Genomic DNA, 14,066 nt, shown 5'->3' with positions numbered 1-14,066 from the left:
TCAAAAATATGAAAGTGTAATACAAGATTCCTTATAAGATTATCTACCTTTATCAAACAAAAAATATCTATAAGAAAGTCAAATTAAATTTTTATGATCGTTTGAAATTCAAATTTTTACAACATTGGGTATTCACTCGATTTCTCATGTAGCGATTTCCTTATTTTGTTGTAATTCAAAAACGAATAACTGCAGATACATGAAAATTTCACTGAATCAATATTAGCATTTTCTATATACGATAAAATTTTGAAAATTTTTTGACTCTTTTTGAGCTGTTTACGGACATTTTCAGTTTTCAATTTTTTTAGTTTTTTGTTCTATAAATATCAATAAAGTTTTATCTATTGGGCCAAAAAGTGTAAAAAATTAATACGAAGCTCCTGATACATTGTTACAATAGCAGTTGAAAAATATTAAAAATACATAGACACAATTTTTTTTTATAAGTATTTGAAGTTATAAAATGTTGACAAAGATTATCAAATTTAAAATTGAATAATTATTTTGTAGTTGAAAATTTATAAAATGTTTAACTTTTATATCTAAGGATTGAAAATTTAAAACAAGATTCCACGTAAATATTTAATTCTATATTATTCTAAGTTCAAATTTGGACGAAATTATATATAAAAAAACCTGGAATAACTATATTAGTTATTTTATTGTGATTGTATAATATTCTTTGTGGGTACTTGAAACTTCTAAAGCAGCGGTTCCCAACCTGGGGGGCGCGCCCCCCTTGGGGAGCGTATACACATCGCTGGGGAGGCGCAAGCAGTCGTCAAAAAGTAAAATTTTTATTTATCAAATTTTATTATATTTAAAATGAAGAGAAAAAATGAAAAATTAATAAAGACTGGTATCGTTATAGAATATAGATTATAGAATATAGGGTCGTTAAAGTCGATAAAGTAATCGATAAAGATTACAAGTGTTTAGCCATAGTGCACCATGCCACATCGTCTGTAAATTAATCAGTACGATAAGAAAAAGCCAGGCGGAAAAACTATTAGATTATTTTAGACTCGATTTAGTTTTATTTTGCAGTTGCTCAGTGCACGTCAGTTTCGTAGTACGTAGTCGTCGCGAGTGCACGTATATCAAAGTAATGGCTCCCCCGAAAATAAGAACGTATATCGATGATTATGTCAAATTTGGTTTTACGTTTATTGAAAAATATGGTGTCCGAAAGCCTTAGTGTGTTATTTGTCACGTTGTATTAAGTAACGATGCCCTCCGACCTAGTCGACTAGAACGACATTTAACCACAGCTCATCCGATGCTAAAAGGAAAACCTAAAGAGTTTTTTGTTGCTAAAAATTGTTGTTGAAAATTGACCATACCGGAGAGTTTCAACAAAATAATGAAAAAATTGTTGAATCTTCATATCACATCGCCTTCATGGTGGCTCAGCAAAAGAAACCCCATACCTTGGGTGAAACATTAATTAAACCTAGCATACTTAAAGCTGTTGAAATAGTACTTGGCGAAGAAGGTAAAAGGAAAATAGCTCAATTATCTCTTTCAGATAATACAGTGAAACGACGTATAGATGAATTAGCTTTGGACATTAAAAATCAGTTGATTCATAAATTAAAATATTCCGTATTCTTTGCAATCCAGTGTGACGAATCAACTGATGTGGCCAATTGTTGCCAGCTATTAGTTTACTGCCGTTTTATAAATGAACAGTCCATCGCAGAAGAACTTCTATTTTCCCAGGCTTTAAATTCCACCTCAAAAGGCTCTTAGTGTATTGTTTCAAAAGCAGATGAAAAATATTAAAAATCCTTAGTCACAGTTTTTTTTTATAAGCATTTAAAGTTCGAAAATTGACAAAATATGGAAAAATCACGAAAATTAGCAAATCATTTTGAGTTAAGAATTCGTAAAAATGTTTCTTTTTAAATCTAAGGTTTTAAAATGTAATACAAGATTCCTTATAAGATAATCTACCTTTATCAAAAAAAAAGTCTATAAGAAAGTCAAATTAAATTTTTATGAGCGTTTGAAATTCAAATTTTTACAACATTGGATATTCCCTCGATTTCTCATAATATATACTGAGTATATATTATAAAATATTTTAGATTTTTTTGTTACATTCTTAATTAATACGATTTTTATATTTTTATACGGTTTGGTAATTTGGTATAGAATGTAAAATTTAGAATTATCATTTTAGGTATTTATCAACGGGAGCTACATTTAACCAATTGCATTTAGACTTTTTAATTGGAAAAAGTACAGTTCGAGTAATAATAAAAAAAACTCTCAGTGTTATATGGAAAAACTTGCAGCCTATAGAAATGCCAGAACCTACCAAAGACGTGTGGGTTCAAACTGCCGAAGGATTTTATAATAATACGAATCTTCCTAACTGCCTTGGTGCAGTCGATGGAAAGCATATTCGAATAATTAATCCGGCAAAAAGTGGTTCAGACTACTTTAATTACAAGCATTTTTTTTCTATAATTTTAATGGCTTTAGTAGATTCGAACTATTGTTTCCTTTCCATAGACGTTGGAGCTTATGGACGTGAAGGAGATCCTAATGTCTTCAAAAAGTCACCATTAGGTAAAAAGTTATACGATCGTCAACTGGACATCCCATTGCCAAAAAAGTTACCTAATGATGATGATGGTGTAGAACAACCATTTGTGATAGTTGGAGACGAGGCATTTGCCTTGCATGAAAACTTACTCAGGCCTTACCCAAGAAAAAATTTAGATTTGAAGAAAAAAATATTTAATATGAGACTCACTCGAGCTAGACGTTATGTGGAATGCACGTTTGGAATTCTAGCGAACAAGTGGAGAGTTTTTCATACGCCTATTTTAGTTGAACCTGAGTTTGCTACATTGATAGTAAAAGCAGCATGTGTTATTCACAATTTTGTTCGTCGTCGAGATGGTGTAAAATATGAAGATACACTTCACTGTCCATTTGAATCTATTAGTTCTGAAACTAACCTTGCTAGAGGGTCAACAATTAGTGCAAGAGATGTCCGAGATTACTTCGCTGCATACTTTGATAGCCCAAAAGGAAAATTAGATTGGCAGTACAATGCAGTACACTAATACCTACAATAATACCTATATTGTTTAGCAGTACTTATTTTCAATTTACAAGTCAACTTACATTTTTCTTTTTAAATTTTAAATTTTAAATGAACTGTTTAAAAATAAAGATGTCGAAAAAGCAAAAGTATGTATTTAATTTAATCGCTTTTATTTTTCGCAGGTTATATACCTATTACTTCCTACACATTTGTTTTGTATTAACCATAGCAGGTGCAAAGACATTAATATATATATATATATATATATATATTAATATACACTAAAATATATTTGTTATTATAAATTATGAATACATGCATATTCAATTACAGATTTGAATTAAATAATTTCTATTAAATAATTAATATAATATAAATTAGGATTCAGATATTTATGCAATTAAAATTATTGTTATACTTAATATGCATTTATGCACTAAAAAATTACTAAATATGCACTAAAAATTATGAAATATACATTTTTAGCTAAAAACACAGCAAAATATGCACAGAAAATTAATTTTTATATTACATTTTAGTTTATGTACTAACTATGTTAATACGTGGTAAACTGTATTAGTTATACACAAATGAAAAAAAAAATAAACTCAGTGAAATTAATTTTATAGTTGGTTTAAATAGTTCGATTGTTTAAATTGTTTTTAGAAAAAAAGTTTGAAAATGTACTGAAATATTTTTTTAAATTCCAAAATATGCATTTAAAATACAAATCCATAAAATATGCAAAATAAAAATTGAATTGGTTGATTCAGTAGAACATGAATCAAATTTGTATCCAAGTCAGCATTAAATTGAATAAATAGATAAATAAATAGATATGCAATTTCATAAACATCCAAACCCTAAATATAATTATTTTAATAATTAATATTACTCACTATAGTCATCTTTTTCTTTTTGATTAAGTCCAGTCCAGTTTGCATTAATACTTTCGGCTACCGCAATCCATTCTTGGGTTTTTTTGTCTCGGAGTCTGTAGTCTTCACTGGATGTATCCCAAATACATGGTCTATTTTGTATTTCGGCTATTAATCTCTCGCAATCGATAGCCATATTATTAATATTTTTGGTTATGTTAACGGAAAGACAGACGAAACAATAATAATCCAGTTTTACAACATAGATGCCCTTCTCGTACCCCGATGAAAACTAATAATAATATTAATAGGTATAATAGGTATATCACCACCTATATCACTACATTACGATGTTTAAAATTTTTAATTTTAGCCATGATGTTGGCGGAAAGACACGCGATACTATAATAATTAATTTAACATTTTATATATGTACTAATATATATATAAATAATTAATAAATATATATATATATATACTTTTTTCGTACCTGGTGAAATAATATATTATTATGTTTACGATATTTATGATTTTACAATAATACTATTTACAATAATAATATTAAAATACCGCACTATAGTAATAATCGCCGCGAAATTCGTTAAACCAAAATACCCGTATAGCCGCTATCATTAAAAGTTAATATAAATAGACGGTTTTGCGGTTTTATGGATTGGGCGGTTTTGGAAAAAATCGTCGGCCGACCGCGAATATCACGGCGAATTAATCCGCCGCGAACTCGTATAGCCAGTCCAATTTAATCATATACGTTTTCGACGACAGCGGAATTCGCCACGAAATCCGCTCGACGAATTTCGCGGCGAATATCGCCGTGTATAGCTCCAGCCTTAGTGGTGATTAATATATTACTGCATCAATGGTAATTGTAACTGCTCAAGGCTTACAAGATGTCTGCCAACAATTAAAACATCAAGATTATTCCATACAAACTTAAGGCTTAATTAATAGAATGAAATACAGGAAAAATTAGGGAAACCTTTAAAAAGTATGACACTTTCTAGGTGTACTTTTCGTGATCCGCGATTAAAAAACATTCAATTTATTCACAGTGAATCTATGAAAATTACTTTCCAAAATAATGTAGTGGAATGTATTATTTCTTAAGCTAGATCAGAAACAGAATGTACATTGGCTAGGAAGACATTGTGTTGCTCCGTAGGTACCTTACGAGCGGGTTTTTTCAAAGGCGGGTTTGATCATAACCGATTATCGTTGTCGATTAAAATCAAAAACAGCTGAAATGCTATTGTTTTTGAATCCAAATATCATTAAAAATGAACAGCCCAATCCATGACATAAAAACCCAACCTCCTTTGCGATCTTCTCAACGTAGATTTATTAATAACACTTCATCTGCTTTTTTAAATGTGCTATCTGAATGAGGGTGACGCTTTGCATATGAAGATTTTACTTGTGCCTCCAGTATGTTTTCATAAACACTATCTTTCATAATACTTAGTAATGTAATAAGATAACACAAGTTTAACTAGTGACTGAATTATTATTAGAAAAGTTAATTTTTGTAATAAATTAATTGTGTTCTCTTTGTCTTAGAATACCTCCTATGTCCTAACCTTACCTTAGAAACGTTCAGCATACCAAATTTGTGTTCAGCATTTCTAATTTTTTATAGTAAGTTAGGTATATTACCATTGATTTTATAATATATTATCATAAAATCAATGATATGACTGAGTGAATTGACCTATAATCAAACTTCAAGGTATAAACATTATCTGGGATTTCACATGATGTTTTTACTATATTGTAATTTCTAAACAAGTTATGTATATTAGAAATATAACAATTTAAAATGTTTCAATTCTTGCTTCAAAGTTACAATGTCATAGAAAACCAATTTGAAAACAGATAATATTCTTACCTTTAAGTTTGAAATAGGTCAATTCACTTTATTTTAAAGCTAACTACACAAAATAGAAACTGCTGGATATAAAATTGATATGTTGTATGTTAGTAAAACGTAGATAACACATGTAGGTGTGAAATCCACTTAAGAATAAAAATGAATTATGTTAATGCACTGTTCAATCAATAAAACGAGCCATACTGCAGGGAATATTAATAATTTTATAAAACAAGAATTACCTCTCATTGAAACCATATATGCCAGAGTATTTTCAAAGGTTTTTTCATCAAAGTCAAACTGAAGTCGAATCAGCATTATTATCAACATTTGTTTGAAATTCTATATCTCCCGGTAATACAGGTTCCCTTTGGTATAATATATAAAATGGAGAGAACTTTGTAGATTTATGTTGTGCTGTTCTATAAGCAAACATAACACCATGTTACCATGCACCTATAATATTAAATAGACATTTATTAAATATCTTAGAACTAACTTACTTATTGTGTAAAAATAATATTTTTCTATAAGCAAAAAACTATCTGAAAAAATTCAACAAAATGTATTTGAATAAATTTATCAAAATATAGATGTGGGTGGCTCTTTGCTAAGTAATTTACTTTCAAAAGGCTATTTTTTATAGTCTGGTTTAATCTTTCGACCAAACCATTAGCCTGTGGATAGTATGGTGAAATCACACGATATTGAGTGCCAGTTAATCGAAATAACTCTTGCTAAATTATTGCAAAATTCTCTTCCTTGATCACTGATCTCTACTGTAGGACATCCATGATGACAAATAATATAGTCATAAACAAATCGAGCAACTGTTTTTGCTGTTATGTCTGGCAATGCACGGGCTTCGCATCATTTACTGAAGTAGTCTACAGCAACAGCTACATACCGTAAACTATTTACTTCAGGCAGCGTCAATACCAATTTGCTTGAATACCTGAAATATATTAGGTATATTATAATAATTTTGTCATTAAGAAATAAAAATAAAAATCTAAAATATAATTTGTTACTACTTTAGGAACAGTTATGGGTTGCATTTCAGGAACCACTTTGAGAGTTACTGGTTTCAAATTTTTCTTAGGGGGAGGGGGGACAGAGAAAAAATAATACACTTATCATAAATTCTGTTTTTTATATCACATCAGAAAAAAAAAATTTACCATTTTATAGCACCTTATCAGTTAACAGTCCTTATCGCCCTTTATGACTGATATTTAAAATGCAAACAAATGCAATAAAATTCCATACAAATTAGGTACTATCTGAATGAGCAGGGGGGGGGGCCCTCCCCGCCATCCCCCTGCGAGCGGCCTTGCCTGGATTGACTCTCTGGCACACATCACACTCTTTTACATACTTCTTTGCATTCCGCGTCATTTATGGCCAATAAAATCTTGTTTTTAATTAACCGAGCGTCACGTCTCTACCACGATGACTTGAAAGAGCCATGCCTTCACAAGAGAACCATCTGAAGAATGTCCATACGTTCATTTAAATCCAAAACAACTTTTGAAAAAGTTTTTTTATACAACAAAATTCCGTTCTGTAAGGTAAAGCTTTTGTAATGCTTTTGACTACCTTCTAAAATTTGCCTTTTCATTTTTAGTCAATACATATCCAGAATAACCATAGCCCATTAAAAATGAATGAACGGCATTTGCTGACCCTTAGCATTCCCTAAAATTAACGTAAAATAATTATTTAATCTTCAATAATCAAGCAAGCTATAGTAACTGCTATTATTTTTACATTTACAAATATATCGCATAAGCATAATAAAATATGTTATTTCAACTATAACCTAACCTATATTAAAGCAGTTAGAAGTGACTAAATAATGGAAATATAGGTGACAAGTAATTTGGTGTAAGTGATTTATGTTGTAAGTTGTGACTAAAAATCTTAAAAATGTATAAACACTTTAACCTCATTTAACTTATACACATGCAGTCATGCATTAATAAACATGGAAATTAAAAACAAAATTAACGTAAATCCACAACAATTTTTTTACGAAATTTTTTACAAAATTCATCAAAATCACGAAAATGTGCAAATTATTTTTTAGGTTAGAAATTCATAAAAATTTTCTTTTCATAGCTAACATTTAAAAATTGAATAGAAGATTCCGCATTTAAGCTGTTCTACCTTTAATTCGATACTTGACTTTCCCACATTTTTTATTTTAACTTCTCCGAAAATTTAAATATTATAACAATTTTTAAATACTCTTTTTAATATGAAATTTTTAGGAATTTGGGGGATAGTATCAAAAATGTGGGAAAGTCAATTTTAAGTAGACTTGACTAGAATTCAAACCTGTTTTCAGAATTCTTATCGCTGTAACGGATAGTACCGTAGAAGTGCCATACTTGGGGCAAGTGCATGGTTTTAGATATACAGGTTAGCTATCGCCAGCCCGCTACCCGGTCAGATTGTGTTACGGTTCAGTAATTCATATTTTCACCACACGCGTAAAGCGCTAGTAGTGAGTAGAGATATATTTTACTATTGGTATATTATCCTAAATGATAGAAATATAAAATGTATGATCATTCATTTAATATAAGTAATAAATATATTTATTGATGTATCTATATGTCGATGTCGATGATTATTAAGGGATGGTAGTAGGGAAATTATAAAACATCCAATCATCTTCAAAACTGTTTAAATAATCTTCAAGCCCAGGCTGCCCAGCCAATTAGGTAATTACCTACATAACTACCTATAAATATTTTATGAATGACATAAAAAAGCTATAATTGAGTACCTATGTGATCTACCTACCTTATAATATAATAAGTACAATAATTATTATAATTTATAAAAATAATATTATATCGTAATTTTATTGTAATAATAAAATTAATTTTTATAGGTAAAAGAAATAAGCCTCATATTAACTGTTATTGTGCATTCAAATAGGTGTCTGGAACAAAAATGATTCAAATTAATATTTATCAGGTTGATAGTTTCAAATTATTGTTATTTGTTGACCATTTTTACAACAGCTGCCAGTCAATGAAAATACATTACAATTACAATTTTTAATGTTGCCAATATTTTTGAAAAAAATTGGCATTATTGAAACATTCACTGATATACAATACCTTCAAATTCTTGAATTAAAGGTCCACCTACATATATTTTTTTAGAACTTTAAATAATCATGCAATATTACATTTTTTTATTATTACCGAATAATGATGAAAACAATTATATATATATATAATTATTAAACTGTACCTAAATACTTAATATTATTTTATCATTACCTACAATGGTTCATAATTTATAACTTACAAGTTGAGGTGGTTATTTACTTATTTATTACAGGATCACTGTAATAAATAAGTATACTACAACAGATTAAATTAAAATTAATAATATAGGTACCTATATAATATTAAATTGTTTGACACACTAAAAACGTCATTCTCTTCATTTGTTTTGTAATTAAATACAAATAATTTTCACTACCTATTGCAGGTATGGCCAAACTGCGGCACGTGTGACATTTGTGGTACATTTGTTGTTATTGAATGGCAAACTAGAGTCAAATAAAATAATATATAATTTTTAAAAATAAGTATTATTAAATTAGATTATATTATCGCAGTGGAATTTTCCGATTATTATTCCGATACGAGAATTGTTATACGTGTATACTAGATTACGACAATAAAGTTAGTCGTATTAGAATTGCAGTGCCCGTGCGTTAACGAGTAGTTTATGTCGTTGTGTGTGTGTGTGTGTGTGTGTGTGTGTGTGTGTGTGTGTCATCGTGAAATGGAATCTAATAAACCAGGAACTTCAAGTTAAAGCGTAAAACGAAGTTATAAAGATGATATCTCTTCGCGAAATTTTAATACAGAATGGATAGAAAAATGTTTATGCATAGAAGGGAAAAAATCTAGACCGACATGTTTAGTATGTAACTCTGTAATTGCAGTTCCAAAAATGTTCAATGTTCAACGGCACTATAATAATCACAATGATATTATTGAAAAATACCCCGAGGGTTCTGTAAAGAGGACAGAATATATTAAAAAAAAGACTAATTCAATGTTAACCTGGAAATCAATTTTTACTAAACAATCAAATGAAAAAAAAAGACATTGTGTTGACGTCTTATGAAATCGCATTTTTGCTAGCCAAGTGTGGAAAACCTTATTCTGATGGCGAAATCATTAAAAAAAGTTTCGATATTTTTGCAAAAAATGCAAATGATTCAAAAATGTCTACGTACGTAAATTACATTTTTTTATCACGTAATACAACTATGAGAAGAATTAAGGAAATTCCCTTAGATATTTCAAAACAAATATCGTGTAGTACTAATTCTAATTATTTTATGTGGCACAATGTAAAAAAAGGTTGGCCACCCTTGACCTATTGCATATACATACCTATTTTCTTTATACTTACTATTATTATTGTAATATTGAAAAAATTATAGTAATTCAGCTTCTTCAAAATTGTAACAAAGAATTTCAAATAAGTTCATTCTAGTGTTACACAATTTATGTTAACCTTAATTACAACAGCCACCAGACAATATTATCAAAACAAATTAAATAAAACATCTGAAGGATTGAATTTATTAAATAATGCAACTAAACTACTAAAAAAAAACCCCGTCCAAGTGCGAGTCGGACTCGCGCACGAAGGGTTCCGTACCATCATCAGCCATAAACATGTTGGCAACACTGCTTATATTATATACTCTAGGATTTTTAGTGTTTGTTGTTATTGTGGCAACAGAAACACATAATCTGTGAACATTTCAACTTTTTAACTTTCATAGTTCATGAGATACAGCCTAGTGACAGACGGTCGGACGGACGGACAGCGGAGCCTGAGTAATAGGGTCCCGTTTTACCGTACGGAACCCTAAAAAACTAAAAGCCATGGTATTAATAATAATAAAATATCTAATAAAATGAGAAAAAAGCTTTAAAGTTTCTCTTAAATTGAGATCAATTTGGCAATTTTTTTCTTTTGCCTGCTTTTTTTTGAAATTAATACGATTTTCTTCAACAGCAAAGTGGCGCATTCACATTACAATGAAATTAGTCAGAATAGATGTGACAATTTCATTTTTATGTTCAAAGCAGAGAAATGAATTAGGAAAACTTAAAGTATCTTGAACTGTATGATCAAACACATTTTTTTGATTACAGTGTTTAGCAAAACATTCTTCTACTTTGTATAGAAATTGAAACAAGCGTATATTGGGATTTGTTAATCCTCCTTTTGATTTTAAGTTGATTAACTCAGCTTCCGGCAAATCAGCAAATTTATCATTAGCCTTCAATGAGCTCAAGCAAATTTGACATGATGTATTTTTAGCAATCTTCTTTGGTACATACCCAGTAAACTTAATTAAAAAAATACTTACACAAACTTTATTGTCGCCAAACCCTGAAGTCCATTTTGTAATAATTTGATCTTCAGTAAAGTGGTTAACACAAACTGCTGAATTTTTGGTAACAATAAGGTCCTTTCTTGGTATCACATTTATCCATTTTTTCCTCAAGCTTTCATTTTTTGGAAAAGAGAAAGTAGAAATAAAAGTATCAGGGTTAGACTTGTATCCCGTTTGGCATCCAACAATTCAGCACGAACGTGGCATTATTCACTTTTATTCACTATAGTGGGCTATACCGTGGGCAAGTGTGTATCTTGGGGCACAAATGTCGTTTTTGTTTGTTATCGTAGCTACACCGGTCGCAATCACTTTGTAATCACGTTTGATAAGAATTTTCAAACTAAACAACATTTGACACCAGAATCAATGAGTGGAACGTTCAAAACTTTAAGGTAAGTTTGATTTTTAAGTATTTGAAAAAAAAAAAACTAATTACTTAACCATTCTGAAGCCTTATTTCAATCTTACTTTACTTAAATAAGTTGTAATTTGACGTAAAACTGTGTGTAACATTTTTTTCTCTTCTTGTGTAGTGTGAATCTGAATCATAATCACATTAAATTCTCTTGAGTTATAAGTAACTTTATGATTTAAGGGTAATTTGGGGCAAGCCTTGTACGATGGCACTATAAAATATATACACAATAGATTAATATTTTTTTATATTATAAGTACCTAATACAATCTTAGAAACATGAGTTTTGATTCAAAATAGTGTTTTTATGATAACTAATAATTCAATTTCTATTGAATTAGAAAATAAAATAATTTTAAAATGTTTAATTTATTCTTTTCAGTCATGGGAGGTATAAAACTAAAAACAGTTGGTGGAAGGCCTTATAAAACTTTTACTCAACGCCAATTACAACAAGCAATTTTTACTGTAAAATCAAAATCAATGTCAAAACGTGAAGCTGCTTTTGCATATGGTGTACCTAAATCTTTTTTTTTTTCGGGTTTGAACCGACGGCGCCGCGGAGACTGCTTTCGCAATGCTTCCGCTAAAATGGTGTACCTAAATCTACAATTAACAGAAAAAAAAATGACAAACATATGCTTTCAGTTGGTCGACCATGTGTTCTTCAAGAGGAAGAGAAGAAAAATTTAGTTGAAGGATTAATAACTGCAAGTAAATGGGGATTTCCATTAACTTATTATGAGTATTCTTTGATTGTTAAACACTATTTAGATAGAAAAGGAGTAACTACAAAACAGTTAAATAATAACATGCCAGGACCTGACTGGACAAAATCATTCCTTAGACGCCATAACTCTACATTAACCATACGTTTATCTGAGAATATAAAACGCCAGCAGCGCAACTGTTTGTTGGACATTTTATTTGTGTTACAAAGGTTCGTCTTCATTTGTTGGACGCTGTTAGACAACATTCAGAATTTTTTGGACATTATTTTCACCGGAATAAGAATTTCCAATTTTGCAATGCCAAGTTCACGACAGCAGTGCAACTGTTTTAAATATTTCATTTTTTTTTGTTAATAAAAAAGAATAAAATATTAATAAAACTTTTTAAAAATATATAAAACAATGTGAATTAAAAGATCTTTTCATAATATGAATATGTCATCCATTTTTTGATTTGGCGAAATGTACATTGCAATGATTATCTATAATAACTTGTATGTTTATTGGTCGATTCGTAATAGCTAAAGCTTAAAAAAGTAAAAATGATTATTTTGCCTTAGTTAATTATAATAAACACGTGTACATGGTTTATTTTTTATAAAAAAAAACGGTCACTTCTTTTTTAATATCCTCTGCCAAAAAGTTTCACTATCAAATATGAAATAAAAGTAAAATATTTAAATAACTGAGTATATAATAAAAAATTTAATATAAGACAAATATTAAAATTATTTTTACAAATAAAATAAAGAAAAGTTTATAAATATCTGTGCGAGTATAATTTAATAAAAAAATTAATATCATATATTTAATCATTTCAATGTACATTTCTCCAAATCAAAAAATGGATGACATCATTCATATTATGAAAAGATCTTTTTATTTTTATTTACATTGTTTTATATATTTTTAAAAAGTTTCATTAATATTTTATTCTTTTTTATTAACAAAAAAATAAAATATTTAAAACAGTTGCGCTGCTGTCGTGAACTTAGCAGCGCAAAATTGGAAATTCTTATTCCGGTGACAATAATGTCCAACAAATTCTGAAAGTTGTCCAACAATGTCAAACACATTTGTTCGATTAATTGGATCGATATCTGCTAATGTTGCGCTGCCATGTTCACAGGGGTTAATTATCTGGCACACGTCGCACTTGCTGTAATTTTATTGTTATTTCAGGTCCATGAGAACAGATGCTATGCAGATGTTGGCCAATTTATGATATAAATAATTCAATTAATAATAAATGCATATCTTACTTAAAAAAATTACATTAAAAATACATTATTCAGCATGCTTGTGTAATCTTCCACACTACCATTGAGGTGTTACACATAAACGCGTGTTTTTATAGTGGTTCGCCTGTAGCCCTATTCCACTGACATCATTTGCATTATTAATAAAATATGTTTTATATGAATGCAATACACCATAAGTAGAGCGCGGATTCCTATGCAATTGCATATTTTTTTCCTTTTAATATTTTTGGATTTTTGTCAGTTATCTCCACGAATCATCATAATTTGAAGTAATGGTGAAATTTTTTTTTTGCATATTTCTGCATATTTAAAGGTTATTGCATATTTTTGCATATTTTGGCAAATTCAAAATTTATTGCATATTGAAGCGAAAATT

The 14,066-nt window shown here is 29.3% G+C and overlaps 1 protein-coding gene across 1 annotated transcript; it reads left to right on the top strand.

Annotated features, from left to right (window-relative positions):
- The first annotated feature begins 1,404 nt into the window (after positions 1 to 1,404).
- LOC100573654 (protein ZBED8-like) lies at positions 1,405 to 1,755 on the top strand. The gene has a single exon (XM_008182774.1). It carries the CDS (start codon positions 1,405 to 1,407, stop codon positions 1,753 to 1,755), a length of 351 nt encoding a protein of 116 aa, XP_008180996.1.
- Positions 1,756 to 14,066: the final 12,311 nt, after the last annotated feature.

The sequence above is a fragment of the Acyrthosiphon pisum genome, chromosome X, assembly GCF_005508785.2.
Source record: "Acyrthosiphon pisum isolate AL4f chromosome X, pea_aphid_22Mar2018_4r6ur, whole genome shotgun sequence".
Taxonomy (NCBI): Eukaryota; Metazoa; Arthropoda; class Insecta; order Hemiptera; family Aphididae; genus Acyrthosiphon; species Acyrthosiphon pisum.
This window is presented reverse-complemented; position numbering and strand designations above follow the sequence as displayed.